Source organism: Temnothorax longispinosus, chromosome 7, assembly GCF_030848805.1.
Source record: "Temnothorax longispinosus isolate EJ_2023e chromosome 7, Tlon_JGU_v1, whole genome shotgun sequence".
Lineage (NCBI taxonomy): Eukaryota > Metazoa > Arthropoda > Insecta > Hymenoptera > Formicidae > Temnothorax > Temnothorax longispinosus.
In genome coordinates, this window is record NC_092364.1 from 3,581,122 (window position 1) to 3,598,806 (window position 17,685).

General features: G+C 43.9%; 3 protein-coding genes across 4 annotated transcripts; 2 read left to right on the top strand and 1 right to left on the bottom strand.

Annotated features, from left to right (window-relative positions):
• Nucleotides 1-7,628: 7,628 nt before the first annotated feature.
• Nucleotides 7,629-9,172, top strand: LOC139816565 (protein anon-73B1). Of its 2 annotated transcripts, none has more exons than XM_071784164.1 (3): nt 7,629-7,887; nt 8,551-8,727; nt 8,808-9,172. In XM_071784164.1, exons 2-3 carry the CDS (start codon nt 8,557-8,559, stop codon nt 8,904-8,906), a joined length of 270 nt encoding a protein of 89 aa, XP_071640265.1. In that variant the 5' UTR covers nt 7,629-7,887; nt 8,551-8,556; the 3' UTR covers nt 8,907-9,172. The 2 variants fall into 2 exon arrangements, with proteins under 2 accessions (XP_071640265.1, XP_071640263.1); XM_071784162.1 differs by lacking the exon at nt 7,629-7,887 and adding an exon at nt 7,894-8,041.
• Nucleotides 9,173-9,307: 135 nt separating this feature from the next.
• On the top strand, nt 9,308-13,451 carry Omd (integrator complex subunit 5 omd). Its single transcript, XM_071784157.1, has 11 exons — nt 9,308-9,845; nt 9,936-10,065; nt 10,135-10,544; nt 10,640-10,775; nt 10,854-11,526; nt 11,605-11,849; nt 11,919-12,124; nt 12,278-12,424; nt 12,501-12,641; nt 12,775-13,035; nt 13,112-13,451. Exons 1-11 carry the CDS (start codon nt 9,624-9,626, stop codon nt 13,331-13,333), a joined length of 2,793 nt encoding a protein of 930 aa, XP_071640258.1. The 5' UTR covers nt 9,308-9,623; the 3' UTR covers nt 13,334-13,451.
• A 341-nt stretch (nt 13,452-13,792) lies between these two features.
• Sec61alpha (SEC61 translocon subunit alpha) lies at nt 13,793-17,670 on the bottom strand. Its single transcript, XM_071784158.1, has 8 exons — nt 17,486-17,670; nt 17,208-17,275; nt 16,835-16,900; nt 16,517-16,727; nt 16,186-16,443; nt 15,930-16,096; nt 15,400-15,789; nt 13,793-15,316 (listed from the first exon to the last, which is right to left on the bottom strand). Exons 1-8 carry the CDS (start codon nt 17,490-17,492, stop codon nt 15,053-15,055), a joined length of 1,431 nt encoding a protein of 476 aa, XP_071640259.1. The 5' UTR covers nt 17,493-17,670; the 3' UTR covers nt 13,793-15,052.
• Nucleotides 17,671-17,685: the final 15 nt, after the last annotated feature.

Genomic DNA, 17,685 nt, shown 5'->3' on the forward strand with positions numbered 1-17,685 from the left:
ATAATAATATTAAAAATTGTCATTTTTTTAGTTGTTTGCAAAAGAATGGTGAGAATTCAATATACTGAATAAAGAGCTAATATATAGCTAAATATTTTTACTACATTTAACGATATTTTAAAATTTTCATGATTCAAAACATTCAAACTCATTTTCTGGAAAACTTTGTTTTTTTTTTTTTTTAGTTATGTCATTGTTGCAGCAAGTGAATGATGTATTCGTGACTACTCTGTAACGGAGGATCAGATGCGTTATGACTGTTATCGTCGCAGGGTGAATGCACCGCTGTTGAGAACGTTCTCCGCTATCGCTGGCATAGCGAATGAGATTATCGCACTTTTCAAACTCTTTATTATCGTAACGAGGCCGCTCCGAAACGTTATCGATAATGCTCGAGCGCATGCTGTATTAAACTACATATCGTCGCTTTCGCACTGTCGACGGAAGAAAACCGTTTTCCGGGATGTAAATAATTCGTTGGGTAAATAATAGATTATACGCGGATATTAATGGACGACTAATTAATATAGTCGAGCCTATATCGAGCCTACGCTTCGCGTTTATCGCGCGGCTCTACAAATATCCAAACCACGATTACGATCAGCAGGCTATATTTTTAGAATTTCCCCCACGAATTCCTCTGCGAGTATAGGAAAAAGTCCGTTTCTATCAACGCAGATCAACTTTAATCTCGGCTTAACTTTCTATCTTTTTTTTTAGTATTTAGAACTAAGTTCCTTTAGTTTAGTTTAAGAACTTTAGTTTCTAAGAACTAAAAAAAGATGAAAAGTAAATTAAAGTAAATCTACATTGGCAGAAATGGACACTAGATTCATATCGGAATTTTTGTTTAGACAAAATTGTAAAGCGCTCATCTGCGAGAAATCACTCAGGTCGCAGAGGATCGCTCGCCCGACTTTAACCGCGTCGGCTTCGTGTAACTGTAAATGATTATTATTATGAAAATATTATCGATAGGCGAGCGGAGGAGTAGGAATTGCGCGCGTGGAGTTAATTTCGCGTGCCAAAGGCAACGCGCGCTGCTTGCTCGTCACTCGGATTGCGGCGGATCGTCAGAATTTCATGCGCCATTAATACGTCCTGACGTAATGCCGCAGAAACTCATCGGATCCTCCAGCTGGGTACGGATCCGACGCATCTACGCGCATCATCTCTCCGCCGTATTTCCGTAATCGTCGATAAGGCGCGTGTGTTTACACGCGCGGAAGAATTGACTGATACCGCGCGGCGGGAGATAATGCGGGCCGACCGCGCTTTGGGAGAGCCTCTCTCGTCGAAACGATATCGCTCGTTAATCCTCGCGCGCGAGTCGCGATAACGCTTACAACTTGCAAGACGCATAAAGCACCATGTAATTTTAAAGCCCCGGGAAGATTTATGCGACATTTATATAGCGTCTCGACGAGATCGAGGCGACGCTAGGCGGTGATGTAAATCGATCGCGGTCGCCTCGCGAAATCGACACGTCTAACGTTCGATAAAAATCTTTTTATCGTTTACGCAACCGACTCCGCAACAACCCGCCGCAGTCGGCACGGAATAATATAGCGGGTTATTATCGACGCGAGACGCGAATAGCGACCGCGACGTCGAAGACGCGATTAAAGACGTGTCTCGAGAAAAATCCGAGACATGTCTAGAAATAGTTTCGTAGTTGGCGTTTTTTTTTCGACGCTGCAAAATTAAACGGTTCAGAAACGGCGACTCGCGCTCTCCTCGTTATCGCGAAATTATATATCGAGACCGCAGCAAAATTAGTCGACGAGAGTATCGGACGATTTTTGCCCAGATCGAAGCAAGACGGATTCCAATCCGGATTCCATCGGTTTCGCGTAAAAAGCCGAAGCTAATCGGTCCCGATGGCCCCCTTAATTAGATCGAGTGCCAGAATATCAGACCAGCGCCGTCGGATGAACCGTACGGATATCTCGTTAGCTCCGGCGAACGGCCGATACTTTACGGCGCGCGAGGATAATCGACGGTAATGATCGGCTGTCCAATGAACAGGCCCCGTCTTGTTGCTCCTACCGCATGACGTCGTGATTTCGCACGACACTGTGACCCTGAGGTTTCGCGACGGATGATGAGCTCGCAAAATTGCAAGCTCGCCGGTCTTTCCATTCAATTACGCGAGCAATTACGATCGCATTCGATCCTCGATGAATTCGAGACGGATTTTCAGTACAGATGTCATCGCGCGAGATCGTCGTTCAATTAAGTCTTAAATCACGCTTTTCTACGATAATGCTCATCCTTTTATAAAAAAAAAGGCGCGTTAACTAAATCTCGAATGTATCGAATGTATGTATCGAAGTCGTATCGAAGTATTGAGGCCTTTTTCCACGATGTTGATTGGTTGCCCCGAAATTTGCATCCCGGCTTGCTTCATCAAATTCGAATGACAGTTAGGTACTTGTGCAAAATGTAATTTTTTTATTGTGGTGTATGTAAATGTTGTTTTGTGTAATGATACAAAAAACTTAATGGCGCGCGCTTATAGTGTTCTATACAATATGTTTACACGAGCGTTACTTCTGTAGTAACTTACGCTAATTCCTCCGCGTAAACGAGTGAATTATCGTTACTACAAAAGTATAACCCTCGCCTAAACGTAGTACTAATTTATTAAAATTAAGAGAAGCATATTTCGTAGAAGAAACGAATCTAGAGGGCAATGCGCGTGCACGAAACGCGCCTACGTCGACCATCACCTGATCGTCCCGTTCGTCCGTCGAGTCGGCCAATCGCGTGGATCGGATTAGCGGAGAGGGGCAGGGCAAAGGGGCGCGCTGATTGGGATTTACATGGCTTATGAATTATGCACGGGGGTCCGCTTTTAAAAGTCAATCCGCGCGCAGTGTCGCGCTGCAATTAGAATCCGCACGCGGACGGCCGCCGGCCGGAGCGTCGATGACGGCCGCGTCGGAAACGCGGCCTATCGATCGCCCGCTTACGCGCCCGAAACGGTCCCGTGTGTGCGCGCGGGTTAAGGTTAAACCCCCACGCGAGAGGGGAAAACCCCCCGATGCCCTTCGCGGCCGCCTCCTCTTCCGGCGCTGCTGACGTATAATCCGCCGTCAGTGACGGACAGTTCTGGTCTCCTTACTCCCCGGAGTAAGGATCGTTATACGAGTCCTCTCGAAAGTTAAACTGTCTCTCAACTTCATGTGAGATAAAGATCACAGAAAATCGATGAAATTATAAACTGTATGTTCAAATTATATATTTACAGAAAGTTACTTTCAACTGTGATACTTATTTCCTATTTTAATATATTACAGCTCAATCTATCTTTATTTATTTATATTTTCTCATGTCTCAACTTATATATATTTATTTAATTTCTTGTCGGCTGATGAAGACTCCGGGTAGTCGAAACGTTCCGATAGTTAAATATTATGGTCGTTTTATTGATCCTCTCGAAGTTACAACCCTCGACAAGTTAAATGTTAATAAATCATAATTTATTTAATTCATAATAACTTGATAATCTGCTCGTTTATCGTTCCACGTCCTTTCTAGTTTTCTTACAAAACACGAGCCAAGAAAGTCATGATACCAGCGTTTTAATAATCATATTCTTAAATCGCGAAAGGACTAATAATATTGCCTGATTGATTACAACATTTGTTACATTTTTATGCTTTTGTAAGTCGAGCGGAATGTAAATTCGAAAAGATTGTATCTATACGAAAAGTATCTCAATCAATCTCTCCGATTCCGACTATACGCACGTCGCTCGCTCGCTCGTCAATCCGCGCGACTTCCTTTCCTTCGCGGTCGATACGATTTTACCTCGCGACGAGGCAACCCGCCGCTCGTTCGCCCACGCAAAGACGGTCGGATTTCGTCGTTCACGGGACAGATATTCTTTCGAGCACCACATATACTCCAAGAAAGTTCGATGTAAAACTCGAAATCTGAAAATCTCAGATTCGCTGTTTTACGTGAACGTTTACGTTTCGCGTGAACGGATATTATGTGCAAAGTGCGCATCAAAGTCCGATTTTATTGGATTTTAACGAATGTTTTGATTAAAAAAGTGGTTTCGCCGTCGGCTTTCGTCCTTCGGCCCGCGTTGCAAATCGAATCTCTCGCGCGTTATAAAACAGCTCAGGGCGGCGCGTTCGCGTTGTTATACCTGTCCGGTTACCTGTCCGGCGAGCGCGGCGCCTGCGGGTCCGAATAAACCAATCAATAATTGATTCGTGCACGGATGCACGACGCGTAATGGAGTTAGGCAAACGCAATGGCGTTTTAATCGAACGCATGCCAGCCAGCTCGGTTGCGGTGGCGCGCGATCGGCCAATTAATCGCCCGATTTCCGCGCCTCGCGGCGGCGGAGGTCAATCGCCGCGCGAATCGCGGACCCTCGGGATCTGTCAGGCATCTCGAGAAACCATTGTCGCGCGGATCACAAAAGAGCTGATAGCTCTCGAGAAACGACCGAGAAACTCATTGGCAAAAAAATGTACGAAGCAGCCACGTAGCTGACGCGCGAATTCAAATTAATGTTCAAAACCGCAAGAAGACAATTGTCTCTTCTTTTTCTTTAAAAAACGAAAACATGGAGTAGGACTATGTGGAGTGCGTCAGGGGTCACCCTACGTTCCACGCAGACCCTTTAATTACACCGCTAATAGCAGTCGACGGCACGCGTGCGGCGCGGTTAGACGCAGCGCGGTCGTTTCGCGCTTGTTAATATTTCACTTCCGGCGTGCTATCGCAGCGGCACCGGGTTCAAGTCAGCCGTGGGCGCTGTCTAAAAATAGGATATAGATCTGCGTGGATGTTAAAATCCCGGGAGGAGTTGGGGGACGAGAGCTCCGTGTGTCCAACATTTCGCAAACAAATTCTCGCGCCGAACGAAATCGCAATGGTAGCGGGGAAGGAGGGGAAGGGAGAGATTTTTAAATTTCGCACGCGAGCTATCGATCCCTCGATGGTTCTCGGATTTTCTTCAAAAACGCATCCGCGACGACCCGACGTGATAAAAAAGACCTCGTTCTTCACCTTTGTCGTTTTAATCCTCGTTAAATTGTACGTTAAACGTCCCCGTTAAACGCATTGTACGGACGCGTTCGCCGCTATATTCATGACGTATAGCTTTCACAGCGCGAGCAGTGAGGAAACCTGACGCGAGGAGAAACATCGGAGAGAGGAAAATCGGACGGCGACGCGAGAGCGAGCGAGAAAGAGAGAGAAAGAGAAAGAGAGAAAATAGGAGAAACGAGAGTGCGACTGGAAGGGATTTTGCGCGCTCGTGAAAAGATCGCGGAAAGGGGGATTCCGGGGAGGAGGGGGGAGGGGGGGAGTAGAAGGGTAGCTGTGAGCCGAGGGCTGGGGGATGGCGCAGGAAGGCCGAGGCACGCAATATGGCCGCCAGCGAGCGAGAGAAGCGCCGCCTGGAAACATTTTTCTGTTCCCGCCGCGAGAAGCAGTTTTCCGACCGTCGTTTCGTCGCTGACTTCCGATCGCTTTAGGTTAGAGATCCCGTTTTTGAATCCCGATTTTCGATCCCGGCGAAATTCTACCCGTTCGATATCACACGCCACCACACGAATTGCAAATCGACGCAAAACGGGAGAAGCGACACGCTTGGCGTCGCTCTCAAACGGCATCCTTCCCTTTTACGCGAAAAAATGTCTCGTTTAATATAACGCTGATACAACGTACCTAATGATCGTTCAACGATTCGATCCGTCGCGTTCGTCTGTCGGTAATGGAGTTTAAAATGCGACAAATGATGATCTTTTTTTTTCCACAAGTTCTAGAGATTTAAATATTCGTGAAAAAGAAAATGCTGGCAGCTTTTGCACGAGAATCGAATCACGATGATTAAATAAAACGAAAAATTTGTTTCTGTAAAGGTAATAGGATTGATCACAATCTATTAAAACAAACCATTTTATGTGAGTTTCTCATTTCTACATTGGCACTCGTTTTTCTTGTGTCCCGCTCCTTTCTGAAGCTACTTGAAAAAAAAAAAAGCTTAATTCCATCTCAATTAAAATGATTGCTAAATGGAGCTCCCTGCTCCACTTGATTTAGAGTGGAAAGACGTTTGATAAGTAAAGCGCGATCTTCGATCTCGACAGCTGGACAACCAAACATCCATCTGTTACCTCAAAATATACTTTGAGATACGAAAAACACAACAGAGGCGTGTTATTTATCGTTATACTCTAAAAAAAAAACTAATACAAAATAGTATTTCAAGATTCGACCGATGCTCGGTTCAAATTGTGCAGCTGATGCAATAAAAATTCTGTTTTTTTTTTCCGGAAGATCAGTCTAGATCGAGAAACACGATCTCGCCGACGTGATCGAGAAAACATGTTTTACGTTTCGCAGGAAACGAGCCGTAGAAGTCCTCGCGGCGATGTTGTGTGTGCGCTTGACCTGCCCTCGCTCACCATTTTACCAGCCATTGTTGCCACCATCCGGGGACGAAAAATTGCGTATATGCACGGATTAATATGCCCGTCGAATATCTCTCTCGCGGTTTTCGTATACGGCAAATTACGTACGTATGCGACGTACGTTCCCGTTCTCGTACGTTCTCGCACCCGGGAGGATGAGGGACCGGGAATCCACGTCCGGCAGTCCCCGACCTTCCACCTCGGGGGGGACGAACTTTTTTTTGGTTAAGTACGACGGACGGACTACGCTCGCTCCTCGGAGCGATTCCGCGGACACCCGCGCGTTTTTCCAGGTCGAAAAAGGAAGCGACGAGCGCGAGGAAGCGAGGAGGCGACCTCGAACCAGCACCAGAACGAGCGAAACGCGAGCGGTCGCGAGAAACGACGACGGTCGACCGCGAGACGGTCGTCGCCGTCGACGGGCGATGGGAATCGTCGTCGACGGTCGCGGAACCGCGATTCCGCGACGCGCCTCCGCGATCCCGGGACCCGCGCCCCGCCGCCGAATCGGTCCGCGATCCGAAAAAACGTCGCTTACCTCAATGTGACAGGAATACGGAGGCTCGTTCGTAACTCGGATGTAAACACAGGCATTTTTCGGCAGAAATGACACTGAGGCAGCCGTAACGACGTGCGTCCGAACACCGTTTACATCGCGGCCGACGCCGACGCGTTGCGCAAAGCGATCCTGCGTTATTAAATGCCGCGGTAAACACAGGAATTCGGTCTCTCCGCGGAAAACATCAATCGAAAACTAGAGATGGCAGCCATTACTTTCGTACAAAACAAAGGTCCACATCCACGGACTCGCAAGCGACCGAGCCTCGAACCCAGGCGCGTCACCGCCGCTCGCGGTGCGCCGCGCGATTCAAACCGGTCGAACGCGCGCGACGAGCGCGATTTCCGCGTTGGATTTATCGTCCGCCGCCGTTCTCTCGTCGGCGATTGAACGATCGCTGGACGGGACGTTGAACGACGAGACACGCGTGTACGCGACGGAAGGACAACCGAGTTAATTATTCGGCGTGCAAATTCCGCCGGACGACAGACGCCGAACTGGCCGCAGCTAACCGCGGCCGCGGAAAGATGTCGCGGCGCTCGCGCGCGCGCGCCATCTGTCGACGAGCGCGGCAAGCGGCGAACGCCGTGCGCTGCCAACGTCAGGGAGCTGAACTGCGCGCCGCCGAGTCGAGCCGAGCGCGCGGAGACGACTTCGGCCGGATTCGGCTCGGCGTGTAAACCGAGAGGCCGCGATCTCCGCGACTCGAATCGTCCGCCGCCGATCTCTCGAAAGTGCTCGAAAGTCGCCGCGATCCACCGCCGCCGCCGCCGCCGCCGCCCGCGCCGTCGTTTTGTTGTCGTTTCACGAAACGTCACGATCGTGAACGGCAGGCGGCTGGGAAAGGAAAGGACGTAGCGCGCATACGTTCACGAGCGTTCTAATGTTGGTACCATCTGTCGCTACGCGTGAAAGACTACGAGGCGGCGATCATCGCCGCCGGCCGCTTATTGATTTCCTCCACATTTCCCTCGCCTCGTAGATATATGTTCCTCGCGTAAATACCGCGGGACAACCATGTGCCAGCGTGATTGACCAGGTACCGTCGATCGAGGGCCCTTATTTTGACGTGGGCGCGACGTGGAAGAGGCTTTCGCGCGGAGAATTCTTTGAAAAGGAAGAACGCGGGATTGTGTCGCGCGCGAGAGCTCCGGACGAAAGAACGGAATGCCGTTGAAAAAGAAAGATAGAACGGAAAAAACTCGCCGGGGAGCCTCGAGCGTAAAACGAATGTTACGAATGGAACGAGATGCCTCGGATAATTATACGCGTCCGCGATTTTGATGCGCGGACGTGACGTACTTTCGTGCAATTGAAATAATTCAATTCCGTCGTGCGGATCAACGGTTTAAATTGACATCCGAGACACTCGTGCGAATCTTTCCGTAAAAATACGCGACTGTACACGTTATTCGTTCGCTTATATACGCATTTGTCTCAAAAATATGTTGTACTTTGCTCTCTCTTTTCGCTGTAATAAACTTCATGTTTCATTGATTGTATCGCAGACGAAAATTATTTGACGCCTCTGTGTGCCTTTCACATTAGGTGGAGATGGCCGACGCGGATCCACAGTTCAAGCGACTTTTACTGCCAGCGGAGGAGACTCTGTTCGAGCAGCTGTTGAGATTCGGCCTCTACGTAGGTGCGATGTTCCAGATAATGTGCTTGTTAGCTATAGTCGTGTATCAGGCCGGTCCGTCCGACGGTGTGGCAGCTTTGAAGGTACCGTCCAGCTGGACAGTGTCGCAAACTGGAGCTGAGACCGTGGCCTTTCACGTAGCAAATGATTCTCGTAATTGCAGGACGATCCGAGCGACGTGGAGTGCTCTGAAAACAGTCCCCAGGTGACGCCGAGAAGACCTCACCGGCCGCGAAAGCAGGAGAAAAAGAAGAGGCGTTGAGATGATGTTTTCCTCTGATACAACTCATTTCACGACCACCTTAAAGGCTGGGTCTTGAAAATAATTCCTCGGCTCATCTAAGTTATTTACTAAATGGACATTTTATATAATGTGCAATGTGTCAATCTCTAAAGTATAATTTATAAAGTATAATCCTACTTTTTAAGCATGGAACTCATTGTTTTAACTTCATGTAAAATTATAAAAGCGTTATTTGTATGTAATATTTTATAAGAGAATAATAATTAGCTTTTTACATAATTAAATTAGCGAAAAAGATTCTTGGAATTCCTTCCGGACAAGTGCGAATTTTAGAAACACCTTGTATATATATGTTGCAACATAACCTTTTGATACTTGTATATGTATATGTGTTGTAACATAACCTCTTGACGCATCCTATACATTCATAATATATAAAAGATGAGAAGTAATTAAGAAAGTGATAAGTTAACGTACAAAGTACACGACTCCCCTTCTTCTCAAAACGGAAATAGAAGTGTCAAAAAACGTAAAATTGGATAAAGTTGACGGCACGTTAAGTAAAAAAATTATTCGTGTTTTTTTAATTCAACGAAACATAACCTCTCAATCGGAAAAAGCCACGATATTAGGCGGCGCGATTATGCGACGAATTCACGTTGATCCGACTGGAAATGCGAACGTGATTGTATGATATCTTGTAGTTAGAGCATTATTATTGATAACTCGTGAAGAATGCTGCACAATACGGCGACCTTGTCGCCTCAGGATATTTTGATTGAGGTTAGAAAATTTATCTCCGGTGCCATCCGGCCTTCTCACAGCACGAATACGCAAGACGTGACGCGCACGGCGCTATCCCTGCTGAAAAATGTACCCGCGGCGAGGGAAGCCGTCCTCGAATATTTTTGCAACGTATTCTTCGTCGCGGTGACGAAATACGTTCGCCAAATCGAGGTAAGCACGCTGTACTCTTGGTACGTTCTTCCTTTTACACAGCGCATAACAAGTATAATTTATATAATAACTGAATCGCGATCTTTGTAGACGAATCAGAGTATACCAATACCCGAAGAGAGCATTATAACAGAGATTCACGCCATCCTGAGCAGTTTCGTCAATGAGAATCCAGAATCCTGGGCGCCTATCATATCAGCATGGTCGTTGGACCTACTCGGTACATATATTTCGTTTACAATTGTACAGAATATATTTCTGCGACGTGTAAAGTACGATTTTCCTATAGGTAAAATATCGTCCGACTATTCAAAGCGTGGCAATTTGCCTGTCAACGCGGGCATCAATGATTTTCTGCAGCAGTGGATGTCGTGCCGTGCAACGAGAACTTTGATAGACATTACCGCTCAATGTCTACAGTGCCTTATGCATTCCGATACGGAGTCTTGTATCAAGGCGTTGTTAGACACCAGCGTGCTGCATAGTCCGTACTTCGATTGGGTGGTCGCTCATGTAGGGAGCTGTTTTCCGAACACTGTGATCACTAGGGTGCTATCTTGTGGACTGAAAGACTTCTGCGCCATGGGCTATGAGCATAATGTTAAGAATCCAAAATTGAATTCGGTTGTCGGCATATTGGGACACTTGGCGGGTAGCCATTTTCAAGATATTAGAAAAGCGCTGCTAGACTTATTCGAGGCAAGCTCGTCATATAAGTTCTATTGTTCTGTTGCATTGATATTTTCGTTTTAAGTTTACGTATTATATAATATATATTCGCAATAATCTTTTAGTGGAGTTTGGAAGAAGACTTGAGTCTTGACGACGATACCAAGAAGCAGAAATTGGCCACGGTACCGTTTCTTCTGAATCTGGCCTCGCTTTCGCAGACTCTTTTGAAAGCAATGACCAGCGACGTGTTACAAATATGTATGTTTTTAACAGAAATTGTATTGAAGTAAATTGTATTATCATTAAGTGCAATTGTGTAAAACATATTTGTTGCAGTGAGGCCAGACATTATACCACGACTGGCATTGTTTGCGGCAGACTGGTGTAAATACTTTGATAATCAACCAGCGGCGTTAATGGACTTGACAGTGCATCTGACGTTGGGATGCGAGCAAGGCGCGTCACAGATAATCAATATACTGCTGGATACGAGTCTGAACACGAGCAATGTCGGCTATCACAGCGTCAATGCGGCGCAAAATGTGAAAAACATTTGTCGAGAGATACTGGAATTGGTTCTACAGGAAATCGATCTGTTATTGAGAACGCACGGACCGCAGTCAGCCAATATCCTTCTGCTGAGTTCTGTCAAACAGGAGATATCGTTGATAGTGCCGATGATGCTAGATCCTAATCCGCTGCGTGTACAAACGGCTGTCAGACTACTAAGTTTTCTCAGAAGTCAAAATCAGAACATAGTCGTCTTCACGGCGTCCTACATGCTGATGAAAGCTCAAACAATGTTCCATCTCGCGGCCTTAATACGTCTTATCACTAATAACGTCGTACAGTTTCCCACGAGTAAATCCGGATTCGAAAATATTCTTGCCAGTCACGATTATTTTGCACAGGTCATGGAGCAAGCACTTAGAGAGATACATTATAAAAGTGGAGGAATAAATAAGGAGGACTCGAGACAGTTATTCAAGAATCTTATTATAATGTTGAAGCAAGTGTCATTAATTTAAAGTATTTAAGCATTTTATAGTTCAATTTAATAATTAGAATCTTTCTCCGTCTCATTTAGATGGGAGAAATCAAATAAGGTGGCGATATTGCAGTCACAGATGATTAGCAGAGCTCTTAGAGCTAATTTATATCAAATATCTTGTTTATTGATGAAAAATGATGATTTTGACTTGGCGAATGATATTGTTACTCTCTTGGATCTGTTAAGCACACCCGAAAAGGATCATGTTCTCGATGTGGAACTTATGCTGAAATTGACGAGGGCGATCATACAGTATTTCTTTTCATGCATTGCTCAAACTGGTAATTATAATTCTAACGTTTCTATTTATTTTTTAAGTAACAAAGTGTACGATAATATTTCTTTCTTAGATGTTATAAAAAAGCAACAAGGAGTAAAGATGGTATGTCATTTATTGAAGGATTTGGCATGTTATTCTACGTCCGCACGCGTATTGGCGCTCAGAGAGATATTAGGAAATAGTATCAATAATGAACAAGCCAAGTATTTTGGCGCAAAAGAGAAATTTGAGCCTCGTTTTGAAGAGATGTTATTATTACATCAAAATCATAAACAGGTAAAATTTGCACAAAAGCATGATAAAAGTACATTTTAAGATATCGAAGATATGTTTTAATATATGTGTAAAATCTTTTACTTTTATTTTATTAACGTTGGATATAGGATCCATTTAACTTAGATATGTAGAATTTAAATAATCTCGTTTTAGGTGACGAGCACCATGTTAGCGCAACGACATTCGTCGGTATTTCATGCTGGTGTGATAGGACATGGTCCACGAAGGCTTCCGCCGGAAAATTCGATCGATAAGGAAATCGTTGCTTTAAACAAAATGTTACTAATAGACGTCATAAAGGTAGAGAATTCGATCAAATTAAATAGATCCCAAAATATTGTATATTAAATACTCTAACAATTTGAATTATTTTTAGGCTTGTTGCAGCAACCAGGAATCAGATCGATATCCGGTTAACTTGGACGCTCTGACAATGGTCAGTTTGTTGTTGGTTGAATTGGTATCGCCTGATGTTATGTACAATGGTCTACCGTGGCCTGATGAGGAATTTACAAAGGTAGTATTTACGTTAAATACCTGTCAACGTGTTACGTTACTTAATTATTGATATTATTTCACTGCTATATCGCTGAGTTATTCATCCTCCCAGTTAATTATTACCTAATAGAATAATTTTGATTATATGGCAGGTAACAATAGAAAGAGATTTACAAATCCGTCGCAAATTTAAGGATGTTCCTCTATTGTGGACGTTGTTAGAATTGACCGCCTGGTACAGGCCGGCGTTAGCGTATTGTTCCGTTTTACTGAGAGGAATTACCGCAACCGTTATGGCTAATTGGAATACAGAGGAAGGCGTTTCGCTTGTCAATATAATGGCTCTTGGTCAATTATTACCACCGCCGCTGGCGAGTATTAGGGACATCCTACGAGTTTTACAGCCTCACCAGGTATGTTTTCGATTCTGTAACATTATTTCAGTTAAATTTTTATATTCGGATTTTGCAAATATATTTCTAATTGCAGATAAACACAATAATGAGGGAATGCCTGTGGGCGTACATGCGCGAAAATGTGCCATCTCCAGCGTTATTTACGCGAAATGAAAGCACTAACATAGCCTGGAGAGACATCGATATGTCATCGCCCAACGCACGTTTCACAGATACACTCCGTTTAGTATTACTGGCAAATATTCACACTTTAGGATCTTTATATTCGACATTATTTTATAATGAAAATAAGTAATATAAGATACGATATATTTTTGAGACAATACTTAAATTATTTTTAATCATATGCATTTTGTAAATACTATTGACGTACGTGATAGTAAATAGTAATTAATAAATAATATGAAAATTTATTATCCTTTCTCTCTTTTTTTTTACTTAGAATACATACTTACATATAGATAATTTCTCATATAAAAGCTATGTTTTGATAATATTGATTAACATAATATTATCAAGCTACTTGGTTCATATATGAGAAAATTGGTTTATTATAACATGCGTTTCAAAATTATAAATACTAAGATTTAATATTTCCACAGATTTCATGTATTAAACACCATTAACAGTAAGTACATTTGGACATTTAGTGTTTTCTCCTTGTTACATCGATATCCTATAACAATAGTTATAATTCATATGTATCTTATAACAACCCTGAATATAAAGTAGAAAATGACAATCACACACTGTATAAAATAGGAAGTAATCTTTACTGGTTTCTTGTATACATTCTGTTTTTTAAGTATGTAACACATTACATAATACATGGATCCTTCTTTTTATGATATAATCGAGCGTTATAATTCTCAATTAATAATATGGGTAGGAATTTGTTCTACAACTCTTGGAAAGGGTCATTCAGCGAATCGTGATGAGATTATCCACACAGTGCGGATTATGCATAACAAAACGCGATGATGAAGTTGTTGAGGAAATGAAACAAGGAAGACGAAAAGAAAAATATACATATGTTTTGTAATATTTATAAAAGCACATCCTCTCCTCCTAAATACATATGTAAGAAACAAATTAATTTACTTCGCATTATTATCAATACAGGAATGGATGGTACCTAAGGTGAACGAACGCTGTTCGAATTGCTTGCACGAATACCCTAGGTGGGTGTCTCGTCCTAACTGAAATGGATTATTTCGTATAATCGTATGCAAAATCGGTTCAATTCATATATAAATGTCGCGATTTTACTTTTACGCCATTTGAGTCTTCCACGCGGCTCTGTCCGCGTCAAATCACAGAGCTCAAAACGCTAGTAAAAAATGTTGAAAATATTTAATTACTTTCTTACTATGTACACGTTTTGCTCGTTGTACGAAAGATATTACATCTTACAATGTAAGCACGGCGGTGTACACACGATGGCGACATCAGACATCTTCCGCGCTTGCATTTGCGAGCATTAAATGTTATGTTCGTGTTTTTATATGCTCTCTCTACGCTCCGTCAATGTATCTCGCCTCTATCAGTTGGTGCTTCGTGTACCGTTTGACACAGCGTAGAATCAATAATGTTTAATGTAAAAATAAAGGGTACGTTCTCTCTTTTTCTCGGTAATGCATGAACGAAGATATCATAAGTGGTAATGTAAAACAATATTATTTCCAGAATAGATTTCAAAATATATTGCGTGTCAATGGTCACGTTAATATATTATGCGTAAAAGAAGCACATATACTTTTTCTTTTTAAGTAATGTCATCGACAATATAATCTTTTGAGCAGAGAATCAACAATATACCAATGGTAAGTTAAATATGTGCGACTTTTTATAACAACGGGGAACTTTCGTCTGGCGCCGGTGTTTGTCTATCCATTCTATGAGCCTTGACATAAACACACAGCTGCCAATCCGACTCTCTTACTTTACAATAAATTATTACTCAGTTCTTCAGAATTAAAAAAGTTCACTTTTCAAGTCTATAGGTGAATTAAGTTTAGAAGAGTAACGTGCTCATGCCACCCATTTCACTTTGCTCCTTCACAAAGATCTCGAAGTATTGGTATATGATTGTGACAGCGAGCAAGATACCGGTACCGGAACCGATCGCGCCCAAGAAGTCCGCCAGTACGGAGAGAGCCCCGATACATAGCCCGCCGAACGCCGCGGCGGTCGGAATGTATCGATTTAGTTCGCGAATCATGGAATTATCTCTGTGGCCTCGCATCACCATCTGCTGTTCTCGCAGTTGTTTAGCAACCTAAAAGTTCAATAATGCATGTCGTAAATTTTTACACTTCGTCGAGAAGATTCATACCGCCTTTCAGTGAAAGTTATACTAACATCCTTTGCCGAGCTCCCGGAGACTTCGATCCACGTCTTGGAGAAGAAAGCGCATGAGCCGAGCATGAAGAGAATGTAGAGCATGGCATGGACAGGATCTTGAAGGATGTGACCCACCGATTCTGGAGGTGATAAGTAATAACATAATCCGCCAACCGGATACGATCTGGCGGGTCCTCCGCCCCCGACATCCGACCAAACGCCTAGCAGATTCACTATAAGATTTCCTTGGAACTTGACGGCCAACATCTGAGAGATGACGTACAAATTGGACACCAAAGCTGACTGCAGGATAATCGGGATATTGCTCGTGTAAAACAGTTTGATCGGATAGCTGCTGTATTGGCCGCGGTATCTGGCGGATTTGATCGGAAGATCCACACGGAAGCCCTAAAAATAAAGTGATTTAATTTCTCGAGTCCAGTCATTACTTACAACCTGATACTTTTTTGTTCGAAGACCAGTATTAGAAGAAATTAATATAAACTTTATAACTTGTGCAAATGTTCTGTGACCTATCAGCAATTTACCTGGAAGTAAATAACGATAGCGAACACTAGAATGGTGGCGAGGAGATTCATCAGATTTGGAAGATTTTGTCTGTAGAACGCTTCACGGAGGCCTCGGACTTTGTCCTGTCTGGTAGCCAGCAAATGGAATAGCGCGATTACAGCTCCTTCAAATTCCGTACCACGACCTATTAAGTGTACAAAAATAAAATTTTAGTTAACGTTTAGATAATTGATGCTCTTATTACGATTTTTTTTCTAATAACGAGAAAGTTACCGGTGTTGACTGTGGCTGGCGAGAATGCTTTCCACACAATGGTCTCGCAAATATTGGTGGCGATAAAGAGAGATATTCCGCTCCCCAATCCATATCCTTTCTGGAGAAGCTCGTCCAACAGCAATACGATAAGTCCAGCAACGAATAACTGAATGATAATCAGGAGACAGACACCAGCTCCAATTTCAGTCGGATCACCGTACATTCCGGTCATTACATACACAATGGCTTGTCCAACGGTAATAACCATGCCAAATACTGCATAAAAATAAAACAAACGTTATTGCTGCTCCATTTGAGCAGTACCATACTGAAATAAATATGTACTTACATTTCTGCGCGCCGTTGAATAACGCTCTATCTTTTGGAGTATCGCCGACCTCAATAATCTTCGCACCGTGAAGCAGCTGCATAATAAGACCCGAAGTAACGATCGGCGAGATACCCAATTCCATAAGGGTTCCTCTGTTTGACGCAAGTATCACACGAATCCAATAGAATGGATCCGCGCTGTCCGAAGACATGATACCGAACAACGGAATCTGAAAATAACAAGATTATGCATTTGTATTCATTCGCGACGGTTTAAAGCTATTTTCAGCCAATTTCCTTCTGCATTATTATTTGAAACAAAGGTCCATCAACTCACCTGGCAACATACTAAGAAGATAAATAATGTAATTGCCGTCCATAGTACTTTTTCTCTGAACTGGATCTGTGGAGAGATACAGAAACATGACTCTATCTTAATATGATTAAGATACATTAAAATGCTGCAGAGATTATTAACAGTGACGAGGAAAACGATTTCAAGGAAAATTCTAGTTTCAATCAAGACCACTTCTACATCTTATTATAGTGTCACGGACGAGTGTCATAAACAGATGGTAAGGAGCATCTCGCCCCGTCCCGTGCTTACGCAAGCCCGGGGCGATCGTGGAATTTAAGAAAAACGGTACGCGAAACTGTAAATACGTGAGAGAGACGGAAATAGACCGCGCGTCTTTCGCGCGGGGCCTTACCTTCCGTTGCGGCTTCGCTATTTCCGGCAGTATACTGCAGAACGGCTTTATCACCTCGAGAAATTTGACTGAAAGCAGAAGTAGTAGAAAGACGGATTAGCGCGTCCGGGTGCGTTTTGGGCGCCCGTACGTCAAGCGGATTCGCGCCGCCAACAATATGTTGCGGAGGAGGTTACGGGCGCCGAGAGAGAGAGAGAGATTGGCGGCGAACGCGAATCCGCTGCGCACGACGGGCCGGAGTTTCACTGACTGTGTAAAAAAGCGGCGAGTATACTCACATCCCATCTTGTCTGCGTCGACACGACTGTCCTAAGCACCGCGGATCGAGTGACCTTCCCTCACAGGATCCCGAGAATCGACACCGTTACGAAGAGTGCCTCTCATCAAGCGCACAAGCGCGGCCGCGTATGCACGACTGGCAAAGCGTAGCGGAGTCGTGGCTCACCCCGCCGACACGTATCAATATGCCAGTGTCACG

Coding starts and splice junctions, on each gene's coding strand:
- LOC139816565 (XM_071784164.1), top strand. CDS start 8,557: ATGGCCGACGCGGATCCACAGTTCAAGCGACTTTTACTGCCAGCGGAG. Junction 8,728..8,807: donor ACGGTGTGGCAGCTTTGAAG/GTACCGTCCAGC, acceptor TCGTAATTGCAG/GACGATCCGAGCGACGTGGA.
- Omd (XM_071784157.1), top strand. CDS start 9,624: ATGCTGCACAATACGGCGACCTTGTCGCCTCAGGATATTTTGATTGAG. Junction 10,066..10,134: donor ATGGTCGTTGGACCTACTCG/GTACATATATTT, acceptor ATTTTCCTATAG/GTAAAATATCGTCCGACTAT. Junction 12,425..12,500: donor TACTAATAGACGTCATAAAG/GTAGAGAATTCG, acceptor AATTATTTTTAG/GCTTGTTGCAGCAACCAGGA.
- Sec61alpha (XM_071784158.1), bottom strand. Junction 16,728..16,834: donor TCTTCTTAGTATGTTGCCAG/GTGAGTTGATGG, acceptor TGTTATTTTCAG/ATTCCGTTGTTCGGTATCAT. Junction 15,790..15,929: donor CTATCGTTATTTACTTCCAG/GTAAATTGCTGA, acceptor CTTTATTTTTAG/GGCTTCCGTGTGGATCTTCC.